The 27957-nt window shown below is 44.8% G+C and overlaps 1 protein-coding gene and 2 long non-coding RNA genes across 3 annotated transcripts; 2 read left to right on the forward strand and 1 right to left on the reverse strand.

The window, feature by feature from the left end:
• The first annotated feature begins 27 nt into the window (after positions 1–27).
• LOC139680805 (uncharacterized) lies at positions 28–19269 on the forward strand. The gene is made up of 3 exons (XR_011699418.1): positions 28–99; positions 18728–18841; positions 19215–19269. It is a non-coding gene; the product is annotated as an uncharacterized lncRNA (long non-coding RNA).
• Positions 16360–24250, reverse strand: LOC139680804 (uncharacterized). The gene is made up of 3 exons (XR_011699417.1): positions 24165–24250; positions 17248–17331; positions 16360–16714 (listed from the first exon to the last, which is right to left on the reverse strand). It is a non-coding gene; the product is annotated as an uncharacterized lncRNA (long non-coding RNA).
• TOB1 (transducer of ERBB2, 1) lies at positions 23559–27957 on the forward strand. Its single transcript, XM_071573724.1, has 2 exons — positions 23559–23828; positions 26022–27957. The coding sequence occupies exon 2, from the start codon at positions 26156–26158 to the stop codon at positions 27131–27133; it is 978 nt and encodes a 325-aa protein (XP_071429825.1). The 5' UTR covers positions 23559–23828; positions 26022–26155; the 3' UTR covers positions 27134–27957.

The raw sequence follows: 27957 nt of genomic DNA on the forward strand, positions 1-27957 counted from the left end.
GCAGCAGCAGCAGCGCGGAGCGAGAATCTTTGGGAAGAGTTTCCATAGAAACATTGACGTCCTCCTGGCGAACAGGACACCGAGTTCCTTCAATGGGAGGTATGGGGTTTTAAAGGAGCAGCGAGGTGGCGGGAAGCCAAGCCAGCAGAGCTATGACTCTGCATCTCCCAGCAGAACAGGGGGTTGGAGCTGGTAGGAGGGAAAGCAAAAAAAAAAAAAATAATAACCCAATTACCCTCGCATTATCAAAATGTCGGGTTGGATGGTTGCTGCTTGAGCGGTGCTGTGTGTAGCTTGGTAAATAATTAAACTGCTGACCGCAAAGTGCGCGAGAGCCGGCAGCCAAAAATCATAAATACTCAAAGCTGGGAACTAGCAGCTTCTAAAAAATCTTGTCAGATTTTGTCACAGGCTTCATCTCCTGGAGCCTTAAATTCAGCACAAATCGGCATGACGCAGGCACAAAGCTCCCGGGGATGAGCAAGGTTGCACCCGGCGATGCGCACCCTCCCCTCCTCTGCTTGTCTTGGAATGAGACAAGTGTTTTTGCTAATGTTCCAGCTCTGTGTTTTAAATAGCCTCGTGTCTACCCAGCTAAATAGTGGCAGAGCAGCCCTGTCTGGAAGAGGCTGTTTCTAGAAGGAAAACAGTCAGAGGAAATGTTTTTGCCAGAAATGTTGGAAATCATACAAAACAAAAAGGGAGCATGCAAAAGAATTCGCCGTCGAGCGCTCCCCGGTGTTTTTGTTCAGGCTCACAAAATGCTTTGTTTCGGAGCAATCCCCAGATAAGATTAATGAAGGTGACAGACGTCCCTTCTGGGAAAGCCTGTGACACACCCCACGGCCCCGTCCGACGCCAGGGATGTCAGATGGAGTGTCCCCACTGGCTGTGGGGGCTTTGGCTCTGGACCCAGGAGTGAGAGTGCCTCAGTCTGAGAAAGTGAGCAGCCACCCGACCCAACATGGGTGCTCTCAGCCTCCATGGCTTCCTCCAGCTCTTTGACTCCAGCTGGGTATCTCCAGCACAGTTCAGACAAGTCTCTGGTGCAGTTGAATGTATTTCAGGGTCTTATGTGTGTCACCCTCCCAAAGAAAGTCATGGAGTGGTTTGAGTGGGAGGGACCTTAATGCTCATCTAGTCCAATGCTGTGCCATGGGCAGGGACACCTTCCACTAGACCAGGCTGCTCCAAGCCCTTTCCAACCTGGCCCTGAACATGTCCAGGGATGGGGCAGTCACAGCTTCTCTGGGCAACCTGTGCCAGGGCCTCCCCATCCTCACACGGAAGAATTTCTTCCTGATATCTAGTCTAAACCTGCACCCTGTCAGCTTTAAAAATACCCAAGTGTCTTTCCAGGATGAGTCACATGAGGTGAGGAGCACCCATTGTAGCTCTTCCTCTATTTCTCTCCAGTGCTGATATCTCAGGGGTGACTTGTTGTTTACCCAGCAAACCCCTGGGGCATGTGGTTTGCTCTGTGCGGGTGAGATGGGTGGAGAGTGTGTTCCACTGGAACACAGAGCTTGGAGGGAGCTTTGCTATATGTAGGAGCAGGTGCCATGGTCTTGAACCAGTCTTGTTCTCTCTGCAAGCCAGCTGTTGTTATTCAAAAGTATCTTGCACATTTTCATACATTTGTTCCTTGTTAAAATCCCTCCAGAGTGACTGCTGGAAAATACAAGGCATCCACAACCCCATCACAGTTGAGTTGGAGCCTCACATACCCTGTACCTCCCATAGTCTGCTCCAGATAGTCTTCAAAGGCAAACTACTGCAGTGTGGCTGCTGACCTTAATCCCTGTCCTTTGCAATGCTCAGAGACGGTGGCTATTTTTGCTGCTGTTATTGCAATGCTGAAAACTCTATGCTGAAAGCTAAATTATTTCAAACTTATGGGTATGATGCTACATGAAATTCTGGTTTATAATTTTATAGCAAAGACATCTATTTATTCAGTGAACTTCAGGTAGGATGCTTGGTACAGGATATGGAATTGATCTATTTGCAGAATGTTTGCATGGAGATCATTTTGGTTCAACCTGTTCAGCAAGATTCACTGTAGACACAGAAAGACAGAAAAGTTGGTGAGTCAGAGGATCTCAAAGAAGTCTCTTGAGTTTTAGGGACTTACTCAGATTGTTTCAAAGGATGATGGGAGGAATTATTTTGAAGAGACTAGGAAGAGAGGGTAAAACAGATGCCACCACCTGAGCAGTACTTGGTCTTTTCAGCCATTCATCTCTGAGTGTTTATCCTGTTTTGTGGATGCAGAAGACTTAGAAATAAAGACCCATTTAGAATGAGAGATGTTTTACTTGAGCACTTTGTCCTTACTTACAACTTAGAGGAATTTGAAGGCTCATTAGTCTTTCTTGATTAACATCACTTTATAAAGTGTTCAGCTAGCAGGGCAATGAACTCAATTTAAATACCCAGGTAGGCTGGATTTGCATGTGCCAGGAAGGACAGAAGACAAACCGGACCCCCACACCCACCATGACAAGGCAGCTGGGTCAAGGTGGGGCTGAGGACAACACCTGGTGCTGATCTGGAGAGGCAGGGACCAGCCTCTGGCTGACCAACCTACAGCACTCACATGCTGGAAGGGACCTATTTTTGCACACACAGAAAGACAGTACTCAGTTATGATGAATTAGGAAGAAATTCAGGTAAAGCAGAGGGATGCACTGGTTTGATTGCAGCTGGACCTCCCAAGCATCTTGACATGGTATTTCAGGAAGAGTGAGCAATTACCTACTTGACTGGTATTAAACTGGCATGCTACAGAAGTCCTGAATTTCTTCTAAACCTAATCTTATCAGAGCACATCCTTTGTCAGAGGTGCTCTCTCTTCTCTTCCAGGTGATCTGCAGAGCTTGGTATGGGTTGATTCTAACTGAGCACAGGCATTGCCCCTACTCAGCTGCTCATGATCCAGCTGAGCAAACCCTCTTCAGAGAGGCTTAATGGAGAAGTTGCACTTAAGCCTTATGAAACTTGATGCCCCCTGATTGCCCCTTGGGTCCTGTACTGAACTGTGGGGCAAACTGCTCACTGAATAAACAAATAATTCCCCTTTAGGGCAGATTTCTCTGCTGCTGCCAGTACCCTGCACCGTAGAGGGGCTGCAGCAACGCCTCGCTGGATCCCTACTGGCTCACACTTAGTGGAGAGTTCCTACAAATGTCTCTGCATACTGCTTAAAACTTGTGGTTGACTCAAAAAAGAAGACAGCCAGTTCCCTTTCCATATCTTGTAGTCAAGAGCTGTCAAACACATGGAGATGTTTATATTCAGGCGTTTCTGTTCAGAGGAACCATCAGTGTCCTGTTCAATGCCTGAATCAGGAAAGTCCTTCTCTGTACCTGAGCCTACACAGTCGTTCCCTTTGGGTGGAGCTTCTGGAAAACTGTGTCCACAGAGAACCACAGCCAGCAAACACTTTGCAAATCCACTACCCAGCCCCACTCCTGCTCCTGGACTAGAGCCTGTGCAAACAGCAGGGAAAATTGTATTCCCTGTGATATATCGTTTGAGTTTTCCTTCCAGCAGATCCTGCTTCTTTTCACATCAGCTCCTCAACTGAATCTAGGATGAGGGAGATGCTCAATCCTGCCTTCTGGGCTCTTGTTCATCAGATTTACAATGTTTTTGTGCTACAAGAGTAATCACAAACTGCTTGCAGTAAATGCCACGCTATTGGAAAGCCTTTCCAAAGGGCTCCGAGCTTCGACCATTCCTTGTATTAGCAGAAAGCAAAAGTATTTCTTTCCATAATGGAAGATGAATTCCAACTTTAACCTTCAAAATGGTGGTGGCTTCCTGTGCCTCAGATATGCGACAAACACCAGTCGTTTTGAACACCGAAATTTTGTAGAAACAACTGAAATTTGCAAATCCCTTAAATCGCCACACTGGAGAGTGAGAGCATGTGCTGCAGAAGAGCAAAAAGGAAGAATTAGATCTTGTTAAGGATGGGAATTTGATACCAAAATTAAGCATGGCCATAATAATTACAGCCATCTAGTGGGCAAAAGATTTTTTTAAAAATAAAAATAATATTGGTATTCAATTTCAACAGTCAAGTCCTTGTGAAAGGAAGAGGTCTAGCAAATAACCTGGGAGGCAGCTTGCACTGCTGTTGGTTGGTTTTTTAAAATATTCTTAAAGAATATGTAAAATCTGAAATATTTTCCTTCTTGCATTGTAGTCTACAAATATCAGGAAAATTAGATCTCATCTGGTGCTACTGTTTTAACCAGGGACTTGCTGAGAGTATCCAACAAAGTGTGTTATTGCTCGCTCTGCAGTGGAAGGGACAGGACTGAATTTTTTAACAGAGATTTCCTTTCTCCAACTGGTTCATTAAATTTTAAAGTTAGATATATGACAACACAAGCTTTAAGTTAAGTACTTGGCAACAAATCAACAGGCTTCACAGAGTGATTAAGGATCTCTTTCTGCAGATGCTTTGTACACCTTCTTTTGGCTTTTGATGTCATCCATCATTTCAGAAGCATCTTGGGCTGCAGAGGGTATTTCATGTTGATATGATCTCTAGTGAGTTTCTACTGAAAAAGCAAATTGGAAAGTAAGCATTTCATCCGAATCTTTGCATATCAAAAGGAGGAAAAAGTACATCCCTTTCTTTATCTTACTTTTATATGGAGCATATGGACTGAAACACTCAACTTCAGATCTGAATTCCAAAACCTCCAAAGCATTTTGATTTAGCCCATAATAAAATCTGCAGCAGGATTTCATAACAATGCTTTTTAATCCACCTCCAAGGAGGGATAAGATTCTCTGTGAGAGCGTTTGCTCTGTTAGAAGTTTTGGGGGTTTTTTTCCCAAACTTAATCATCTGTATTCAGGATTTTAAAAACATATTTACAGAACAAACAAACCTTCTCAGAATAATCTCCGAAGGCTTTTGATCATATGCCTCGGAGTGGAAGAACAGGCTACAGGATCTCTTAACTCTATGACAAGAAATAACTGGCTGTGAATTTTGGAAATCCTCTTTGGCATGTGTTCAAGCCGGTATTAATGCAAACCGCCCCATGCCGATCTCCTGACTCATCCCAAACGGCAGCTTCTGACACTCATCCCATCCGTCCCAGGCCTTCCCTAGGAAGAAAACAAAGCAGCTCCTCCCTTCCTTCCTGAAGGCTCACGTGCCCAGACTGCTGCTGAATGGGGGCATCTTCTGTATTTCCAAGTGTTTAATTTGGGCTCTGACCCTGTGCTGGCAGATCTTGAAGGGGTTTTGGCAATGTTATAATTGGTCTCAGCTCCCCAGTCCCTGGGCACAGAGTGTCCATTGGACAACCTCAGCGGTTGCACGTTTGGGGCAGGAAAACCTCTTTACAGCAAGTATGTCAAATTCTCCTTGTGCCTCTGGTGCAAATCTCTTTGAAGACAGCTATATGTCATTACAGCATTACGTTGCTTCTAGATCCTATACATATTTATAGGACTCAATGGTCCCTTCCAATTCTATGATTCCAGGGTATTTGTGTATTTATGTATTATTTACATAGGGTATAAATATCCAAGTAACCATTATCCAGAGGCAGACGTTTTCAAAGGAAAATGCTGCTTAAATACCACAATCCTGCAGAATCTTGTGTATTGGAGGAAATCTCATCCCACACTTGTTTGTGCCAGTTCCAGGAGGCTTTTTCCTTGTCCCACAGGCAAGAGGTGAGGAGTGAAGGGCAGAGGCTCAGCTTCTCTAACCGTGAATTTCTTGACCTCTGACAGTTTTGGTTTTTCTAATCATAGCCTTTTCTGAGAACAGGCTGTGCAGTATAACTTGCCATATAAAATCCGGGATAGATACAGAGCTGGATTTGTGATGCAGTTACTGGTATTTCATTAACCTTTATCTTGACAAGTGGAAATAACACGCTGTGATTCAGGGGAAATTTTTCACTTGCAGAGAAAAGTGGTGCCAAAAGAAAGCAAATGGGCTACAAATTAATAAATACAAGTCTTGATAGCACAAATCAACTTGCAGCTGGACTTGGCCCCTCGTGTGTGTTTCAGATGCATCGGGCTATTGTGATGACGCTCTGAGGGTCACGACAGAGCCACAGCTTGAACATCACTCAGGAACCCATGGGAGATCACAGCCAGAGTTGGGGACAGGGTGATTTCCCTCCAGGTCCCCTCCTCTGTTTTTTTCCACCCAGATAAAGACATGGGTCTCAAGGATTTTCCAACCCTCCATGAACTGTGACCTCTCCATGCCATGTTGTGTCTTCAGCCCTGTGGTTCCCCACTGGGCTCACCTGCAAAAGGCTTTTGCTCCACAGAAAGGCTGCTCACACTCCTGGTCCTGATGATGTGGATATGCAACCCCTGACCCTCCAAAACCTGAGGGAGAACCATTTCTAGGAGGGCCTGAGCTAAATTCAGCCTCTCTATGACTGCAGCCTCACCAGCAGCCGGCAGAGTCCCCCCAAGGAGATGACAGAGCTGGTGAGTAATAAGGATAACTGATGTTTTTCCAAGTCAAAACCAGTCTGACTCACCACTATTTTGTTTCTTTTATTGTTATTTATATTGCTCCAATGCCAGACAGCAGATCTCAGTTATTGAGCCCAGGGTTTTATCACCATTTAACAGAAGAAAGTGCCCTCTGAAATGCTTCCAAACTAAATCAGTAAGAGGGAAAACAGGCAAAGCCACTTGCTCACTGCTGCCCTGCAATTTGGGGCTGAAAGCCCTCAATGCTCTGCTCCTCACTAAGCTCCTTCCCTCACCCATGGTGGCATATTTTCCAGCTGGCCTTGCCTTGTTCTAAGCTGAGGTTTATATATAGTCAATACCACCCAGTTTTCCAAATGAGAGATCTGCTCAGAGCACAGGATCTGGGACCCCTCATGCTCCAGGGAGCACTCACTGCTGGCAGGGGCTGCTCAGATTCACAGCTTTCTATCAAGATACTGATCTGAGTCATCAGGATCACAAACCAAACCATCAGAAAATGAGCAGGAAAAGGCAGAACCCCACGGGTATGGCAGGGGTCACCTCTTCCCATTTGCTGTGGTCGTGCCATCCTCCAGTGAGCAGCACAGTCCTGTACAATTAGCTCCGGCTCCTCTCTTAGATGAAGTCAGGATCTATTCTTGGGTGGGGATGCCATGGAAAATGTGTCTCTGGAGCTGGTATCTGCCAGGGATAATGTCTCTCTCAAGCCAGTATCTAGCACAGGATAAGTTTCCTACTGCTTGTGATACACATCAGCCTCTCAAGGCTTTCTCAATACCCCAGGTGCAGAGAACGGTTGTACCCACCACTGGACCTGCCAAGCAGAAGATATCCCAAGGAATTCAATAAAATATCAGGGCCTGGATCTGATACATCAATAGAAGTAGAATAATTCCCAGATCCAGAGAGAGAAGCACAAAGAGAGCCTAGATGTCAAAGAGACAAAAGCTGGTGCAAGATCAATGCAGAAAAGCTCTGCACAAGGTCTGGGATTTAATGAAAGATGAGTAGGATGGGACTTGGCATAGAAAGAAGCTATTAGGAACAGCAGAGAAGAACAGGAGATGCAAATAGAGGAGAGAGAGAACAGCTGGAAGAGGAGGCTGAGAGGAAAGCAGGTAGAGGGGAGTGAATTTTGGCTCGTGTGCACAAGTGAACCAGCTACAACCCTGCAAGATGTGGCCAGGCATGGGAAAAGATGAGAGTTCCAGAGGATCTCTGTAGAAAGCAAAGCTGCTCAGCGGCTCTAGGGGGACAGAAGTGGTATTGACCCTGAGGATGGGTATCCCTGCTGCTCCAAGGCTTTGGTCTGGCCCAAGTGTTGGAGGCAGCCTCTCTAACTTAGGTTTTGGGGGGTTTGTTTTGATTGTCTTTTTAAGACAGGGTCCAGATGGGGTCTACAGTGGCAGCTCTAACTTCTGCCTAAAGACCCCTGGGCACTCCAAGCACCCCAACATTCAATGAGAATGACCCTAAAACTGAACTAAATGTGTACTGAGACAGCAGGTTGGACCCACCACGGCAGAGGTGTTGGTGAAGTTCTGCTGCTCTGGTCAGGCTGACACCACACACACTCAGGACCTTCTGCCCACCCAACAGCAGCACAGCAGGTGGGCAGAAGGATGAGGGTTTGTTCAAACCGACCTCAGCTCCCATCTTGGCTTGGGGAGACATGTCTGGAATTTTGGTTGATGGTGACTGACTCTTGAAATAAATCATCAGCCATTCTGGAGGGCTGTGCCTGCATATTAGGACAATTATTGCTTTTGTCCAGCCTCGGCTGTGTAAAAATGCATTGCTTCTCTTTATGAGAAATTCTCATCTCCTTCTGTCAGTCATCTTGTCTCAACGGGGGAAAAAATCCCCAAGTCCTGTCATATCAGAAAATGAGAAAATTATCAATATCTAAAGTGTATGTGAAAAATATGAGCTCTTTCTCCATTTGGGAGAATGAATCTTGGTTGTAGTGTCTTATAAATGTTAGCAGCTTCTCAGACATTCAAAAATGTTAATGATTCAAAGGTACTAAAATAGCTTGCCACAGAGTACTCCATATTAAAAATACTGTCTCGCCCTCTGCAGCCATCTAGAAGACTATCATAGATGAATGGTCCTATACATCACTTTATGCATTCAGAAAGCAGAGGCAGGATTAGTATATTCATGCAAACACAACAGGCTCTGATGATTGCCTGCTTATCTGGAGTTAGGATCCAGCACTGGTGCCTGAGATCAGCTTAATAAATACTATCAGCTTCCGCTGAGTGTAGGAATAGAAAAAAATCTGTCAATAGCTGTAGCTTTGAATAGGAATCCTTAAGTAAAGTAAATCCCTATTTCGTATTTCCGTTGGCCTCATTATGCTGCCTTGGGGGAGAGGAGGGACCAGGGAGGTGACAGCCCCACAGCAGGGACATGAGGGAGTCCCGTCAGCCCCAAGAATTACCCCCACTACTCCCCATCACAGGGGTGTCTGAGCCAGTCTGGGGGTCCTCCTTCCCCTGAGGAGCAGCATCTGACTCCACCCACTGCCCTTCCAGGGGAAGGTGGGTGCTCAGATAAGTGGGCTCAGCCTCTCGTCCTCCTCTCCCAGAACCACACACAGATCTCTGTGCTGTCCAGGGGCTTGTAGTGTTGTTGCCTTCAGCAGAGTTGATTTTCAAGTCAACTCCCCATGGAAATCCTGGGAGCAGCTCCTTCCCTTCCTTGGGCTGTCCCAGACTCCAGCAGAGCTCACAGCTCGTCCCAGTGCTTTGGGCTGGGACTCAAAAAATATGCACCTCCAGATGCTTCGGCACAGCCTGAAGTACCCAAGGCTGCCACACGCCACAAGACTGGAGGTCTGAATCACATCCCCAGGCATGCAGAAGAGTGGTTTAATTCAGATCTAAACCTTATTAAGGCTACCTGGAACCACAGGTTTGAGCTTTAGCTCCAGGGAAGTTGGCTGGGGGCACGAGTGGAAGAACGTGGCGGAACTTGCTGCTTCTATGGCACTCCTGTGGTAGGACTCACAATTAGATTCAAATCTGTTCTGCTATTTTCCTTTTCAAATGTCTGTCCCTTTTGCTTTTATGAATCATCAATTGTTTTATTTCCCTATCAGATTAGTTTGTTTCTCTCACTGTAGCTTTGGGCTTTTGCAGCTGAATGGGACCCAAGAGACCAGAGCATCAGGACTGAAGTCACAGTAGAACACAAAAAGGGCAGCTGGTGTTCAGCAGACACCACAAACCACTTAAAATGTCTTTTGTTTATTAGCTATTGTTTGGTTATATATAGTACCTGCAGCCTGAACAATAGGCAGTGGCAGGGTACGTGCTTTGTGCTGTTAGAGTCTGAGGTGAGGCTTCAATGTGGGAGGCCAGAGGCAGAGAGCAGACAATTTGCCTGGAAAGCCCTGGCAATGCCATTCCAACTGGCCCATTAGCTGAGCTCCTGAGGAGCCCACAGAAATGGTGTTTATTGCATTTCTGTGAGCCCACAGTGGGGAAGTTGATTTAAAAAATTTGTTACAGGGCAAGTGGATGTTGGAAGGGCTTTGGGCTCAGAGGTGTGGATAGATGGAGCTGTGGGAGAGGTGCTTCAGGAGAGAGGATCAGGGCACTCATGTGGCCACCCATGCTGGGCTCCTCTTCCTCCTACACTGCTGAGTCCTTAGGAGAGGCTTCCAAACCTTCTTTGTGCCAGGCAGGTTATTTCTGGGATGCTGAAGCTGGATGCAAGTGTCCCACTGCCCAGCTCATGGATGGATCCCCCTCAGATTGCTGGGACTCCAGTCCCATCCCAGCTGGGCATTGTGTTGTGCCCCTTCTGCTCTTCAGAGAACAGAGGACAAGAAATGGGGTGTTTTCAGACACTTCAGCAACTGCTTTCTCAAAACTTGTGGTGGGACTCCAAAGGGAGTTACTCTTTGCATGCATCAGTCCAGGGCTTTTTGGATGCACCAAGTGAATGAAATGTGATTTTTTTTTCTTTTTCATCAATTTCCTCTGTTCTTAAGCTGAATTGAGTCTTCTGATCTAATTATCCCTCTCTTCCCAAAGAAACAGAATGGCTTTGAAAAACTGCCCATATTTTTATACACCCAACATCTGGTTTTGGTAAAAATACTGCAACTTTTTAAACACTACTTACAATCTGGAAGAAGGGAGGGTGATATTTAGTAGATGATCTTCTAAAGAAAAAAGTATACATCCATTAATTCTGCTGCTGGCAATTGAGAAAGCAGTTGAGCTGAACTTTTAAGTGAACAAACATCTATGGATCTATTTAAACCTGCTCTGGAGCAGACTACCATAGGTGGAAATGCTGTAATTATTTCCTTTCCGTGGTTTCCACTGTCCTATAAAGATCTCCTGGAGCAGCTTGTTAACAAGTTACTGCTGCACATGGTGAAATTAGAATCAAGTCTTTATTAACAACCAAACCAATTTGACTAGAAATTACTAAATCTGGCTGTTGCAAAGGTGAGGCAAGCTGCTATGAGGCAGCTTTTGCTGCTTAGCCCCATCTATCTAAGAAGCCTGAGAATTACAAATGACAAACATGGCTGGCAGTTGAGGGGGGACAGGGACCTGAGCAGCAGCAACGGGGAGATGCAACATCATTTTTCCTGTGTTCCCTCTTCCACCAGTGCATGTTTTCAATTTAATTCCTCTCCATAAAGAATCCCTCTCCTTTGTTACCTTCCCACTCTCCTCCCTCCCCCTTCTCCCTTGGTTTGTTTCGCAGAGCAGATGATCTTCTCTGCTCACCATTCAGGTTAACTCTAGTTTCAGTATCAAAGATCATTTAAGCTGAAAATAGCTTTTACTGAGTCCATGCTACAACCCAGGAGTGTCTGGTCACCAGATAGGATCTCCAGCTGCCTCTCAGGCAACATGTTGGGGTTATCTGTGTGCTGGGACTTTCAGTTCCACGACCACAAGCCATTATACTACATCGCAATTCAGGAGGGTCCTGGTCTCAGTTACAGCTGATTATGGACCAGATGGGAGGAGCTGGAGAAACAGGAAAAAAATCATTAATACCTGTCCTGGCAGCCTGTTCTTTAAAGATATATTTAGTTTTTATAGAATGGATAAGGATGTTCTTTTTTAAGTGATGTTAAATTTTTATTGCTTTATGCATATTAGGAAATGGCTAGTGGTAATATTTACTGTTGCCTTCTGGGGCACAGAGTCCAAATCATTCAGTTATGAAAATAAGCCCTGTACTGTTTAGAAGTATGAAATGTTGCCCTTCAGCTCCAAGCATGAAGTAATGATGCTTCTGGAGCAAGAGGATGGATGTGCAATAAATCCCAGTGCTGTGAATTTCTGCCCCCCTTGCAGCACAAGGGAACAGGAACCTCTGAGCTGTGAACAGGCTCTGTGTCTGCAGCAGCCTGAATAGAGTCAGGTCTGCTCAGTGTCTTAGTTACCTTCTAAGTGTCTAACAACATCTTTACTGTGGGAATATCTTTTAAAAAAACATCCTGCTCAGAGTGAACCAGCTTTAGCACAGGGCTGGACTTGATGATCTTCAGAGGTCCCTCCCAACCCCAGCCATACTGTGATTTTGTGAAGATTGTGCCAGGAGAGGTTTGGGTTAGTTATTAGGAAAAGTTTCTTCACTCAAAGGGCTGTCAAGCACTGTCCAGGGCAGTGGTAGAGTCACTGTCTCTGGAGGTATCTAAAAGACATGTAGATGTGGCACTTGAGGACAGGGTTTAGTTGTGGCCTTGGCAGTGCTGGCTTAATAGTTGGACTCAATGATCTTAGAGGTCTTTTCCAACCCAAATGATCATAGGGTAAGATTACACATATATGGCAGAGTGGTGGCAGGAGGAACGGTTTAACTGACTTTGGGGATGGCTACAATGAGTCCCTAAGGAGAGACTCTGAGTAGAGATTTCAAAATCCTCACCACATCTAAAAAGTAAATAGACTGTCTTAATAGCAGGAGATGCAAACCAGGTATCAAATCACTGCCATTTTACAGCAATATCCCTTGGAAGATTTGCCAGATGGCTGGCAGCAAGACTTTTAAACTGACTTTTTTTCTGAGCCAGCCATATTATCATCCATCAGACAGTCACTTTGGACTGACATTGCAGAGCGTGGCTGTCTCCTTTACGTTTGCCTTGCTCCTGTTTATTTCTAGCTGATTTATTTATATCTGGAACTGATACAAGTGGCACGATTTCTTTGTTTCATTAAAAGATTCCTTGATCTAAACTTTAAAAGTTTTGTCTTCAGAGAGATCAAAGTCAACCAGGTATATGTCTGGCACCCCTGAGTTTTTCTAAAATCCCAGTCTTCAGGTAAATCTGGGAAAGATGTTTTATTGCAGAGTAGTAAACTGTGGTGACCAGGTTAAAATAGAGCTGGCCACAAGTTCTTGGGTACTCATACCTATCACCCAGGTGAAACAATATTGACAGAGCTTGCACTGTAAAATACAAGTCAAGATAAAACTGAGTGCCAACTGCAAGCATGGAAAATTACATCCCACTGCCCAGCAACTCACAGTCAAGCAAGTAAAATACGATTTGCACAGCTGAGCTGAGGCATTGTCAGGGCACTAACCTAGGAGCCAAGCACTCCTAAACCCCATCTGTCACGACCTGTTGCTTACTCCTGGGAAAACTGCATACAGACAGCTCCCTAACAGAGGCTATAAATTCTGGGTACCTTATTCATTAATTTTGGGGTGTGACTCTCCACGTCCCCTGATTTCTAGACCAGAAGTGCCATGCTATGAGCAGAACAGAGCTGTCTCATTCCTTCCTATTGCTGGAGGGACCGTGGAAGCCATTTCTGCCCAGCTCAGCTCTGTTAGTCCAAGAATCCATAGATCTCAGCACACATTTCAAGCCCCACTGCCTGTTACCTTCCAGTGCCGTGGGAAGGACAGTGTTTGTGGGTGCTTTGAAGGAGCAGAGCTGAATAGAATTGCTGAGTGTTATTGTGGATGGTTGGAATACGTCCTGGATATGAATCATCTTGCTCTTTCTGACCTACTGTCCTAATTGAGAGTCATTTATTCCTCAGACGCTCATCGCTGCCTGGGTCATACCTTTTTGCAATGAAGCAGCAGGCAGGAGCTGCAGGTGTTTGCTGCTGCCTCACTACGTGACAAACTCGAGGAGATTCAGTAAACAGACATGCTGAATCATGGATCCTCCCCAAACGTGACCCCAAATCCCTACCCCTTTGTTTTGCTGTTTTCTGTGGCAGGGTCAGGCCAGGACATGGCTTTCCCGTTGGCTATATGAATTTTACTGCTGTGCATGTTCCAGTAAAATCAAAGGCCTTAGAAAAGGGATTCTGTGGAAGCTTTTTTTGTCAGGGCCTTTACACTCATTAGTTATAGTTTGGAGCACAAGCCTCAGGGCAGGACCAGCATAGTTGCTCCTGTTTGATTGTGCAGGCGTTAGTGCTTCTTCAGGAACTTCCATTGCTTTGTAGATCAGGAATGACAGATGTTGCAGCCTTGTTTTTCCAACACATTTAAGAAGTGTACTCTTCCCTGATCATCTTGTATCTTCTTCTATTTATTAAAGGGAGGACTGATTGCCTGCTCCGAGACGCCCATGGTGACAGTCTGCCTGGTCTCATCTCTTTGAAGAATTTCTATCCAAGGGCTTATCTCCACTGCAGAATTAGCTCAGGCTTTCAGCCGAATGTGCTCTGCCTCCCTGCTCTGCCCACTCTCCTCCCAGCAGCCCAACAGCAAATGGCAGCTGTAAATGACCCACCAGTTTCTGCAGATGTTAAATTCTGGAGTCACTGGCATGGCTGCTGTGATGCAAACATCCCATACATCTCCCCCTGTGCTGCAAATCCCACGGTGCCTCCCTCTGGTCTTCCTGGTGATGTTCTTCCTTGTCATATAGTCGCTTCCCTGATCCAGCTGAACTGGGGACATTAACAATTAATTGTCCCCAGTGTCACTTGGACAGGCTGCTGTCAAACATTTAGCAAGAACAATCTGGATGGGAATAGTGGGCTTTAACATCTGTTTTTTTCCATCTTTGAAAACACCCTTCTGGCAATATCAGTGAGAGGGAGCTGTCAAGTGCAGCCCGGGCTGGGAGTAACAACCAACCCTAACCAGTCTGGGAAAGCCATTGATGCTTTTATGTATTTCAGTGCTATCTTTGAAGGGCTCAGTCAGCAATTTTTTTCTCTCAAAATATGTTGCTTTCTTCACCACTGGAGATTCCTCTTTTTTTTTTCATTATGTCTTTTAAATGTGCCTTTATTTTTCAAAAGTATAACCTTTGTGCAGACCAACCAGGAGAGATCAGAACCTTAATTCTGGCTGGATTCTGAATCAGCTCTAGATCAGCTCCAAATTTTAGATTTACTCCTCCATACCACATTTATGGTGTTTTTTTTACAATTGGTCTTATTCTTAGTCGTTCATTACTGGAAATACTTTTTGACTGAGTTTCTCTTTATTCTGTGGAAGGAAGTACTTGGAGAAAACATGATCCAACTCAGAAGAGAACTTCCAGGTAGCAGATGCCCAATCTCCTGGAATAATTCCATCATTATCTCTCTGGAGCTGGAGAGGAATGAGATTTATCCACTTTGGGGCAAGGCATTTACCAGAGAACAGAAGTTAAAATTCCTGGTAAGGAACAAGGTTAGGCTGTGCAGTGATAAGTGTTTCTGGAGAATCTAAGCCTGACGTGTGCACTGAAGTTACTCTTCATTTCTGAGCTATTACCTAATGAAACCAGTCCCACATATAAAAGAAACAAATTTCAACCTCTTGCCTACCTGATTTTCAGCAGCTGCTCATGCAATAGTTCAGTCAGCCACAAAGGAGATGTTTACTGTTATCTGTAAACTAAACCAAATTCTGTCCCTTCCATGACTGGTTTTACTCCCAGATCCTCCAGCTTAGGGCTGACATCTGCAAATCCTTGTAGGTGGGATTGCTGATTAATAATTGCTGTTCTTCCAATTATTTAGGTCATGGCCTTTATTCTGCTCCTTCTTTTTACTACCTGAGTGAGAGCTGAAACAGAGATCACCCAAGGCACAAGTGCTGGTTTGACTTATTGCCACAGTCAGCTAAATCTGAGCTCTCTGCCCTGTATCTATGGCTCAGTTCACCTCAGGTCTCTGGCATTTCTTCTTATGATTGCCCTTCTTCCACTTACATTTCAAAGCCTGAAAACTGTTCTGGTTTTAAGGACAGTCATACAATTACACCTCCAAATGGACTTTTGTGATATGAGACCATTTTCAAGAAAAAGAAAAGCCATTTAAAATACTTGGGGCTGTGTTTTCTTGCTCAAGTTTGCAGGTGCTTTTATTAAAAGTCTGCTCTGAGCAGTGTCATGTGTGTATGCAGCTTTGGATTAGACTGAAATGAAACTGTGAGAATTTATGGAAAAGCTTTCTGTGAGAAAACATTCACAGCTATGTAGCCTTAGAAACTAGAGAGTTGGAGTTGGAGCTCGAAGAGTGGCTATGAATATGGAGAGCCAGGAGTTGGAATAATCACAAGGGAGGCAACTGCACCAGCCAGGATGAAAGATGAGAGTTTCAGCAGAAAATTGATCAAGATAACAAAGCAGGGGGAAGATGCCTTGTGACAGCAGCTGGATTTGTAGCATCTAGCCTCAAATAGGAGCATGAAACATAAGTTTGCTTGGAGGGGAGAAAAATCAATCAGAAGATTTCACATAGGATTGTGAGGCTATAGAAAGCTCCAAGATGCCCTGAAACACTGCACCATTTACCCTAATCTGAGGGTGAGTCAGCACTCAATTATGTTCAGGCAATTTTATATTCAGTTTTTTATGCGTTGGCGACAAAGCAATTTAGATAATATGGTCATACAGCAGAATCACCTTCTTTACACATCCAAGTTACATTAGCTACAATAAAAGGTATGTCACTCCGAGTGACCATGTGGGATCAAGGAGAAATCTCTTCTTTCCATTGCCAAACTCAATGTAATTGTGTGACATGGCTGTTTCATCCCTTCTTCTGAAGGTCTTAGTTATAGCTACTCTTGAGACCAGACAGATCCACTGCTGTGTGCAGATACAGTCTGAAGTCCTTGCATTAATAATAGCACATGAGATAATGGCTCCTACTGGGCTGTGTGTTCAAGAGAAAACATTCTGTTATAATGAAGTGGGTCATATGTTTGTAGGTACGTGAGGGTTGCTCAGCCTGTCCATCACAGGGTAAAGAGCTGTGACCTGCAAAACAGAAGAATCTGTGTGAAATTCTGTTGTTGGCAAGTCCCATGAGCACCGTCCGGAGGGGGTTTCAAGGTGTGGCTCCAGCTTTACACAGCATTTTGCCATCAATTTGGGAAAGATATTATGCTAATCTGACCTTTTGCATAATCTTTTAAGGCACTTATTATATTATTTTTGGCAATTATGCCAATAGGAATCAGAACTTGGAGAGGAAATGAGTGATTTACTATTTAAACTGAATGATCTTTTCAAAGCCACTGCCAGATTGAGTCTTCCATGAACTACTCCTTACATGAACAGGATACATGAATTGTGTTAAAACAGGATGCACAAACCGTGTAAAATCCACTTTGTATGTCTTAGGAGCAAACACACAGCTTGAGTCCTCATTCCCCTCCATTATTCCTGTCACCATGACTCAATGGATTTGAGTAAGGGCCAGATCTGGAGCACAACAAGCTCGAAAAGAAATTTCCATTGGCTTATTTTTTTCCCCCTTGGATAATACCCTTAAATATTCAGGGCCAAACCTTCAGCAGTCATAAGCTGGCATCTTTCCATTCAAGTAGTTCTTCGTGTCTGCACAAGTGCAGAGTCACCAGGTTTCTGTTCATCTGAAAAGAAACATGCTTGTTTTTTATTAATGTGAATCATAGAATCATTAATGCAATGTGACAGGGATCTTTAAGGAAGGGACCTTAAAGAACATCTCGTCCCACTCCCCCCTGCCATGGGCAGGGAGACCTTCCACTAGACCTGGCTTTGAACACTGCTGGGGTTGGGGCATCCACAACCCCACTGGGCAACCTGTGCCAGTGTCTCAACACCCTCACAGTAAAGAAATTCATCCTAATTTCTAGCCTAAATTTCCCCTCCTTCAGGTTGTATTCATTACTCCTTGTCCTATCACTAGAGCTGCAGACAAAGAGTGCCACTCCAGCTTCCCTGTAGGCCCTTTCACATGCCAGAAGGTTGAAGATGGTTTCCAATGATCTTCTCATGAGGATTTTTAGACTGTGTTTTCAAGACATTGACATTTCAACTCATTCTACTCTGAAGTCACCATCCCTCACATTGTCACAATGTGACAGCACAGTAGGTTAATTTGGTGTTACTCAAATCTGTGCTCTCAGACCAAATCAACACCCAGCTTTCCTAAAGGAGATATTCTGCATGTCACTGAGTAGTCACTAATTAAACTCTGCGAGTCCTGAGCAAGGACTGGGCTCAGCAATAAACACCATTACTGATAGGAATAGTATTACAGAGAGTTATAAGAAACCCAGTCAACAGACACATGCTCCAATAAAAATAGTTCCTTTATCACCTGGAAGCTTAAAATATGGATGGCTTTTTACTGACCTGCACTGTTCCTGGTTGCTTTAAATTCTTAGTGAAGAACCAGGTGAGATCTTCTAGGGATGCTAAAATTATATTTTGGTCTGGGTTTTATTGCAAAAACTGAGGCATTTTCCTAACTGATGATAATCAGAATGTCAAAAAATTAGCAGAACTACCGTGTTCATCAGGCATTTTTGGTGAACAGTCACCTCTCCTCTGCTCCTTCTTTCAGGTAAACAGATTGAATGAAACTTATTTCTTTACAATCAGTTTCCTCCCATTTATCTCTTTTTTTCACATTCAGTATCTCTCTTGAACAAGACTGAAGAGTTTTCCTGGAATTCCCTTCTCAGGAAAAAAAGACTGATTTGTCTTCCTGGAAAATGATAAGTACACAAAATTCTCGAGTAAATTCTTTATGAGACTTTTTCAAGCTACTTTCATCTATCAAAAATTGAAAGGGCAAAAGATCAGCCCTTCATCTTCACTGTTTATTTTTAAACTCCATAAAAGTCCTTGCAGTTTAAAAAGCAGCTTTCTGTCTCTTTAAAACTGTTTATGAATCATTGTTTGGAATGAGTGTAGTAAAGCACCTGAAGCTGATTAACTTAGAAGTTACATGGCTATCAGCTAGGACAGTCCTCACCTTATAATTTTATCTATTAACAGATACTGCAGAACTAACTGACATTAAACTGGCAGAATCCCAGCGCAAAGGTGAACTCGAGGAAAAAATTATATTGGATTTTAATAAAACTTTCCTCAAAGGTCAACCTCTCTAAGGTATGAAATCAATCTTCCTTCCTCCTTCAGCCCATTTATTCACAGCTATAGAAAATTCTGATACTCATAAAATATTTCCCATTCCCTCCCCTTCTCATTACAGTATCTATCTACCTGTGACCATTATTTTTGTGCAGCAATTTTAGATCCCTTACTCCTCATTTCACTCTTTTTCCCTGGCCTTCTTGGAATCTGCACCCCATTCTCAAAATGTCACTTACCAGCCTCCTTTACAAGAACAGATCCTGCCTCATACCATCTTCAGTACAAAGAAAACCCCATTTTTACTTCATCCTTGAAGGGGAAACTTTGGGAAGAGCAAAGATTTGGTGCAAAATCCTCAATCCTGTTTTTATTTTTCCTTCTTACCCAGCACCTGCCTTTGCCTTCTGTGTCTCACTCAGACTCCGGCAACTTTTGCCAGGTAAGCTACAACATGAGTAGCATTCCACATAGGAGAGAGTGATGTCCTTGTGAGCTCTAAGGCCCTGCAGATCAGTCCCTTTTACTGATGTTGTCCCAGCAAAATAATATTAATATTATATATAAATTTGGGGGATTGGGGTTTTTGGGGTTTTTTAGAAGACTCACTAGTATCTAAAAAATTATAGGCTTAGAAGGGTTTTTTTCAGCTGCACAAAGCTGCAGATACCCAGATCGGGAAACTGCTTTTCAAGCCATGGCATACCAGCTCCAACTCTTGCTGGCCAAGTTTCTATAATCTTGGCATCCCTGGAGCCACTGACATCACACCCTGTGACAGCAGATCCATTTCTGTTGCTGGTGTTTGGATCTGCCTGTCCAGCTGAGCTGTGGGGCAAGGCCAGACCTGGAGCATCCCATGGGAATTGGTTTTTGGGCTTTCAGGGCTCCCAGGATTGGATGAATGCTGCAGGGCTGTTTTCATGGTCACAGCCCATCACTACTGTACCCTCTGTCCTCTGTTCTTTCCCTTTTACTGCAACACTTCCCTCCTTGCACTTGAAGGGCTATTCCTCCCTCTCGGTTAAGAGTAACTGTCCCTCTGGCCACACTAATAGACATTTACCCAACCAGCAGGTCCTCCTGCCTCCATCCCTTCCCTGCAGGCTCCCAGGACACTAATCCCATTCCTCAGCCCCCTGAGCTACAGAGGCACAAGCCTGGGCACAGCCTGGCTTGCAGGGAGTCTGACTGTGGCTGTTTGCCCCGGGGGGAGGAATCTGCACACCAGAGTTATCCCACACATCCTGCCATGTGCACTCACTTGGCAGCTCAAGCTGTGCCAGCAGCCCCTGCTCTCCCTCAGAGGGAACTGTGTGCCCCTTCACGGGATTAGAGATGAGTTGGGACTCTCCTAGAAGATGACCCGATTGTTCTGGCTGAATTCTCTTCTTGGTTACTCTTGACTCCATCAAAACAAGGTAATTTTGCCGCTTCCCATCTCAAAAAACCTTTGTGGTCAGAGAGCTCCTGATGCTGGGCAGCACCTGATAGGTCCAGACATCCTCTATAATTCGTATTTATGGAAAAAATCACTGCTTAAGCTGTTAAAGTGAAATGTAAGAGAATCTACACTACATTTCAAACTCTCTGCTGAGATATGTGCTGGAGAGCAGCCAGGTCTGGTTGCTCACACTGAGAGATGGTGGGGAAAAGGAACACGCATTAAAATCAGAAAATGGATAAAACTGGGCTAGAGAGGGATGAATACAATGGGGAAAGCTTTCCATTTTTTAAAATCAAAGCCCAGGCACCCACGCTAAAAGGAGAATTGTGTTCCCAAATAGGAAAACATTAAAAAACAGACTGTACTATATTCAAGAATGTATGATACAAAGCTTCATGTCCACCATCAGGATAAATCTTATATATTCTGTAAGGCAACATTAATTTAGCAGAGAAGAGAATTCTATGAAAAGGATGAAGATGCGTGGTGAAAATTCTGAGCCTTTCTTCCCACTGCTCCTAAGTTCTTGTTCTTGTTGACATAATTAGTAAAAATGTTCTTTGATATTTTTAATTCAAGAGCTTTTAAGATTAACAAACTGTGTTTTGGTTTTAGATGTTGTGTTGATCAATAAATGATGCTGATTTAGATTTTTAAAGAGCACTAGTAATCATTAGAGGAATAAAATTTAGACTGCTTTAGTAGAAAAGGTTCCTTTGTTGAAAGTATGTAGTCTCTACAAGGTCTTGTGGTAATGTAGTTGTTTTATAATGCAGTGATTTTGGCTCTAGAGATTATTCTGCAGAGACCCAGACCATGGAAATTGTAGTTCAGTTGCTGTCTGCTGGCCAGCATTGCAGGACCTGGCTATGAACAGGGCAGGAGATCAAACCCTTCTCATTTAATGTAGATTAAGAAAGTCTTCTTACTTCTAATCTCCCTCCTGCCTCCTGCCCTGCTCTGAAATACTTGTGCTGATTTGCTCTGCTAAGGAGAAAACTTGTCAAGGTCTGTCAGGAAAGATGAGAATATATATTTTTTCTTTTCTTTTAAGATTAATCTTCCAGTTGAACAGAATTGGCAACATGAGTAAAATTTTGCTGCTGGAGTTATTTTGTATTGATTGCATTTTTAAAGATTTTTCTAGCAGGGAGAGGCAGACATTTTGTTATTGCTGTGTATTAATCAAAAAGACTGAAAAACACTGCAGGCCCTACTCTGACCCTGGTGGATCAAAAAGGCAGTCGAGGTTTTAGGAATACAAATGATCCTGGATTAAACTCTGGGTTTAGGTGTTAATAATTTAACACTACTACAGTTTGGCCACGTACTTCTGATGTGCCATAAGTGGATCACTGCAGTTTAAAAGCCATTTTTTTCCGACAAACAGGGAGAAATTGACTCTTTCAGTGGTCCACCAGAAGGAGGCTTGATTCTTGCAGACCTGAAGAGATTATTCTTAGGCCAATCAACTGTCTTTAACATTTAGAATTATAGAATCGTTTGGGGTGGAAGAGACCCAAAAGATGATCTAGTTCCATTTAATATCAGAACTGTTTGACAGCATGGGCTGCACAAGAAGCTTCCCTTCCATAAGCCACTAAAAACCCACTGTTTTTACAGCTTTAAAGGATCCCACGGTGGCCTTGATTACCTATGCCTTGGCTCTGTACATTTAATTCAGTTCCTAATGCTTCTCATGTAGTGCTAAAGCCATTTAAAAGAAAGTCTCTGCTTTTACAACCCCGCTTTTTTTAGCAGCTCAGCAGCAGCTGCCGGGTTTGTAAAGCTCCTTACGGAATCTCACCTGGAAACCCTGAGCTGTGCAGCTTTTCCCACTTCAAAGGGAAATCTGCTGCTGCCACCCCAGAACTGAGCCCAGCGAGACACTGAACTGTCACCGGGGGCTGACGGCACCTCCCAAGGTGTGTTTGTTGTACCAGGGAGACTTCTGAGCTCTGATGTCAGAAAGACAAAACGAAACAACCGCCTCTATTTGTCTTTTCACCTTCTCTGTTTAGGGAGTTGTTTCATGTTGTCTCTTTTTGTTCAAGACAAACACCCAGGCCTCTCACTCAGGTTCCCAGTGATGCATTTCCCAGGAGTCTCCCAGGTGCCAACCCTTGTAATTCTATAATCTTCATACTTTATTTTCCATTTGGGGCACACGGTGCTGACAGATGACCCAGTTTTCACTGGGTGCAACCCTTTATGTATAAAAATGGGTGAGAAATCATAAATGCTTTGCACTTTAAGATTTTCGAGCTGCTTGAAATACTGTAATCCCTGTAGCATCTACATTGATACATATGACAGTCTGAAATATTATCCCCTTCTTTCCTTTGGTATTTCAGTTTTGGGGCTCCTGCCTCCCACTCTCAGTGTTATCAGCTCCAAAGGGTTAAAAGGCCTGGCATTTCTTCTCACTGGCATTTCCAAATCTCTCCCGGGGCCCATGCAGCGTTTATGCCAAAATGCTTTATTATTATACAAACAGAGCAAGAGGCGGAGAAGGAAAAAAAAAAACACGCAAAAAAAACCCAAATCAAAAAGAAAGCTCCACAGTTTGTCCTACAAAATCGGGTCCTGCTGGCGGTGTGAGGGAAACCGCCCCAGCCCCAACACTGAACACCCCGAGGGGTGTTTAAAGAGGAAACCCAGGGATACTTTCAGGAACACCGCGGTGTGTCCCACCCCAAAGGCCCGTGACACCCCCGACCCCTGCCCTGCTCCGTGGGGCGGTTGCGGCCCCGCCCCGTCCACCCCACCCCGGGCTGGCTCCGCCCCCACGGCCGCGCTGACCAATCAGCGGCGGCCTGGCGGGCAGGCAGCCAATCGGCGGGCGTTGCTACCTGTGGGGAGTATTTTTAGCCGCCGGGGCGGCGGGGGGGGGGGGGGGGGGGGGGGGTGTGAGGGGCCACCCGGTGGGTCCCCCCGCAGCGTGCGGGCCCCGCGGGCTCATGGGAGATGTAGTTCCGCGCTCCCCGCCCCCTTCCCCGGCCCTGCCCGTCCCTTCCCCGCGGCGCTCGGGGCGCCAGGGCAGCGTTTGACGTCGGCGGTGACGCAACGGGGCTGGGAGGCGAGGAGCGCGCTGACGTCAGAACGGCCCCGCAGGGTCTCGCGGGGGGCGGGGCCCGGCGGGAGTGGGCGTGGCCTCGGCGGACGCGAGGCAGTGGCGGGTGTAGCTTTGTGGGCGTGGCCAAGTGGGGCGTGCCGGTGGGCGTGGCGAGGGAGGGTATAAGTAGGGGCGCGGCAGGCGGAGGGGCAGAAGCAGAGGGAGCGGAGCTGCGACGGCCGAGCGCGCCCGTCGTGGGGGTGTGAGCAGCGCTGCCCTCCCCCCTTTCCCTCCCCCCCCTTTTTTTTTCCGACCCTTCCCCCTCCCTTTTTTTTTATTTTTTTTTATTTTGGGGTCATCTCTTTCCTCTCCCCTCCCATCCTCGCCGAGGGAGCCGGCGCTCGGAGGAGATGGGGGTCGGGTGCTGAGCCGCCCCCGCGCCCCCACACACGCCCTCGCACCCCCGCCGGGACTGTTTGCACTACCCTCCCGCACACCCCCGGGTGAGTACCGGCCGTGAGGCCCCGCGGGGCGTGCGGGGAGAGCCTGGAGGGCGGCATTGGGGCAGCACCGCCCGGCCGCGGCCGCTGAGCGGGGAGCACCGCGGCGGGCTCGACCCCGCCGGGACGGGGCCGTGAGGGCGCCCCGGGGAAGGGGCTGGGGACAGGGCTCGGTGGGGCTGCCTGGGGTCGGTACCCCCCGGGGCAGGGAGGAGGGAGAGGTGCCGGCTCAGCAATCGCCGCTGGGCCGCTCCGAGAGCGCCCTGAGGGACCTGCCCGGCCCTGATCCCCCACCCCTCCGCCGGCAGCCCCCTGCCTCCTCCTCGCTCTCTTTCTTACGGAAAATGCTCTTCCTCCTCCTCCTCCTCCCGCTGCCGGGGCTCCGGGGCTGTGAGCAGAAATCTAATGAGACCCGACTGTCTGGTTATGTAACTCCCGCTGCTCAAGGCTCCTGCCAGGGCGCTGCTGCCGGGCCGCCCATGGGCTCGGACCCCCCCCGAAATACCGTTCTCTCCCCATAAATGCATTAAAAAGCAGCCTCGAAAGGAATCGGGCTGATTTGTTTGATCAGCTGCTTTTGTGCCGCTGTATCGGTTTCCCTTAGAAAAATTCCCAGCGTCAGCCCGGTGCACCTTGAAAGGATCATTTCTTTCTTAAAGGACATGGGGGAAGGGAAACAAAACAGATGGATTAATAAATCATTTTTAAATGCCCCGTTTAACCACCCAATCAGCTTTTCTGTACTGATTGTGCCCCTTTTGTAAATATCTTCTGTTTGCCCTTGATCTTTTCCTTATCCCCACCCGGTGCTGATCCAGCAAACGTTTAAAGGTCGCCTTATCGTACAGGCTTTCAAACTATTCCCATACCATGTTGGGGAGAACTCGAGTGGCTTGGAAATAGGGTTCCAGACTTTAAAAGGAGATTATTCAGAGCAGGAAATAAAAACGCAGTATAGCCACATTGTTAAAGGATTTTAATACTGACTTTGATTTCTCTAATCTTTAATGACAGCTACGCTAAATTTTGTTCCTAGTGATGCACTGCAGAAAAATCCACTCTTAATTGAAATTCTCTTTGGGGCTTTTAATTGAGCCAGAAAAAACCAAACATATTTTGTTTCATTGGAACTTTTTGACAGATATGTGTGCTGTAGATGAGCACTTTTATACCAAGATACTGCAGGATTTGTGTTTAGCAGTACGTGTGTTAATACCTGATTCTTGTCCCTACACTAACTTCAGACAGCTAATTTCTCTTTTGTCCTCTATGAAGGAGTGGCAACCATATCTTACATTAAATATAAAATGGAGTCATGGAGAAAGGCCGTCGTGTTTGAGGCTGTCAAAAGCCCTGTTGGCTCTGCAACTTTTTGAAATCGGAACTATAGACAGTGCAATATAATAACAGAGTATATAATTGTATCTTACATCTGAAAATGCAGACTAATTTTTATTAAAAACCTGTGAATTAATTTATTAACATAATTCCACGGTCATGGCCACCCTTATGACAGAACATACGTGCATCTGTTCTGTATGTGCTGACTGAATTTCAGTTTGAGCTGCTGGACGAGCACAGCGGACATTTTCTCCTCAGTTTGCATCATTTCACCCGTGCACAGTTTATGCAGAAGATTTGCTTGGACTTAAAATAAATGTTGCGTAATTTTAGTTATTTGTGTGAAATCTCCTAAAGCAATTGTTAACATTTTTATAATTCTGCAGCCTACAGTGCAGTCAATATGTTTGCAAACTTTAAATTGATAAATGACCCTGGACTGAGGCTCTCAGGCTAAACTAGGAGTCTGGTGCTAAATTTTGCAGCTGAGTACTATAAATCATCCAAATACAGGTTGGTAATTGAACCCTTGACAGGCCTGGCAGTTCTGTGATGCCTTAAAAATTATCCTTGCTGCTTTGTGAATAAGCAAACAACCAGCTCATGTGATTTGGAAGTGCCCCATGCTGGATATGTAAACACAAGCCCATCTTCTGCAATGTTGTTTTTGAGTCAGGCTGAATGGAGCTGACATCCTCACCTTCCGCAGGCAGGAACAGAAATAGTTTGATGCACATTTTTTGACTTGAAAAGTAACCTATTTTATGCAGAAAGTGAAGCTCAAAGAACAGGCCTCGGAGCTTTATCTTAATGCTTTCCTTATTTGGATGTGTTTGCTTTTGTTTTTTCTTAAAGGAACAAGAGCACTCAAGGTGAAGGATAATAATCAACTCGAATCAGCACTTTGAATGAAATTTTGTTTCCCTGTGGCGTCTTGAACACTTTCTTCGGGTTTTGAAACAGACTTATAACTCTGTGGCATAGCAGCTATGCAGCTTGAAATCCAAGTAGCACTCAATTTTATTATTTCCTATTTGTACAATAAGCTTCCCAGACGACGTGTCAACATTTTTGGTGAAGAGCTTGAAAGACTTCTTAAGAAGAAGTATGAAGGGCACTGGTATCCAGAAAAGCCATACAAAGGATCAGGGTTTAGATGTATTCATATAGGGGAGAAAGTGGACCCAGTCATAGAACAAGCATCCAAAGAGAGTGGTTTGGACATTGATGATGTTCGTGGCAACTTGCCTCAGGATCTTAGTGTTTGGATTGACCCGTTTGAGGTTTCATACCAAATCGGTGAAAAGGGACCAGTGAAAGTGCTTTATGTGGATGATAATGAAAATGGATGTGAGTTGGATAAGGAAATCAAGAACAGCTTTAACCCAGAGGCCCAGGTGTTCATGCCAATTAGTGACCCAGCATCTTCAGTGTCTAGTTCTCCTTCTCCTCCCTTTGGTCACTCAGCTGCTGTGAGCCCAACTTTCATGCCCCGCTCCACTCAGCCTTTAACCTTCACCACTGCCACATTTGCTGCCACCAAGTTTGGCTCGACCAAAATGAAGAATAGCGGCCGTGGCAACAAGGTCGCCCGCACCTCTCCCACCAACCTTGGCTTGAATGTCAATGACCTGTTGAAGCAGAAGGCCCTCTCCTCCTCCATGCACTCTCTCTACGGGCTTGGCCTAGGCAGCCAGCAGCAGCAACAGCAACAGCAGAAGACTTCTGCCCTGTCTCCTAACGCAAAGGAGTTCATTTTCCCCAACATGCAGGGTCAAGGTAGTACCAGTAGCATCTTTCCTGGTGACAGCCCCCTCAACCTCAGTCCTCTCCAGTACAGTAATGCCTTTGACATGTTTGCAGCCTATGGAGGTCTAAATGAGAAGTCTTTTGTGGATGGCTTGAATTTTAGTTTAAACAACATGCAGTATTCTAACCAGCAATTCCAGCCAGTTATGGCTAACTAAAAATAAACCGAAAGTGAAATTCAAGTAAATACTATTGTACAAGTTAAAATGCACGTACCCAAGGGTGTATCTTTTTTTCCACCTCTTGAGATTTTTTTTAAGGCTTGTAGTATGAATACATTCAGGCTTGGTTAGATAAATACAACATGCATCATTTTTTCATTTGCCAACCAAGCACAAAATTATTTTATACTGACTGTACATTACAAAAATATACTCTCAAAATATGGCCTCTTACAGTATTTAAGATATAGCAAGGACGTGGCTAATTTTTTCATGTGTATATATATATATGTACACAGACATATATGTATATATATTAAAAAAATTGGCACTAATAGGTGGGTTTATTGGTCTTTTTCTAATTGTATAATTTAATTTAGTACAAAGTTTGTAAAATATCAGAGTATATATATTGTTTCTACAACATGGTATTGCATTTATATCTTTTTACTACAGTGATCTGTGACAGCTACAGCAGCTTCATGTTGTATTTTTTTTACTGAAATTGTAAGATATCCATCTTAAAGACATCAATTCTAAAAAAAGGTTAAAAAGTTGTGTACAGAATATTCCTTAGTGGTGGAATTAAAATGTACGAAATATTTGCTTTTTTCAAAAGAAACACAAATTGTATTTTCTGTTAAAAGTTTAAAGATTTTTGCTATATATTATGGAAGAAAATGTAATCGTAAATATTAATTTTGTACCTACATTGTGCAATACTTGAAAAAAGGTATAAAAGTATTTTGAGTCAGTGTCTTACATGTTAAGAGGGACTGAAATAGTTTATATTAAGTTTGTATTAAAATTCTTTAAAATTA

This window comes from Pithys albifrons, chromosome 19 (genome assembly GCF_047495875.1).
Source record: "Pithys albifrons albifrons isolate INPA30051 chromosome 19, PitAlb_v1, whole genome shotgun sequence".
NCBI lineage: Eukaryota > Metazoa > Chordata > Aves > Passeriformes > Thamnophilidae > Pithys > Pithys albifrons.

What these genes read in the sequence shown, in the direction of transcription:
- TOB1 (XM_071573724.1), top strand. Translation starts at nt 26,156, where the DNA reads ATGCAGCTTGAAATCCAAGTAGCACTCAATTTTATTATTTCCTATTTG.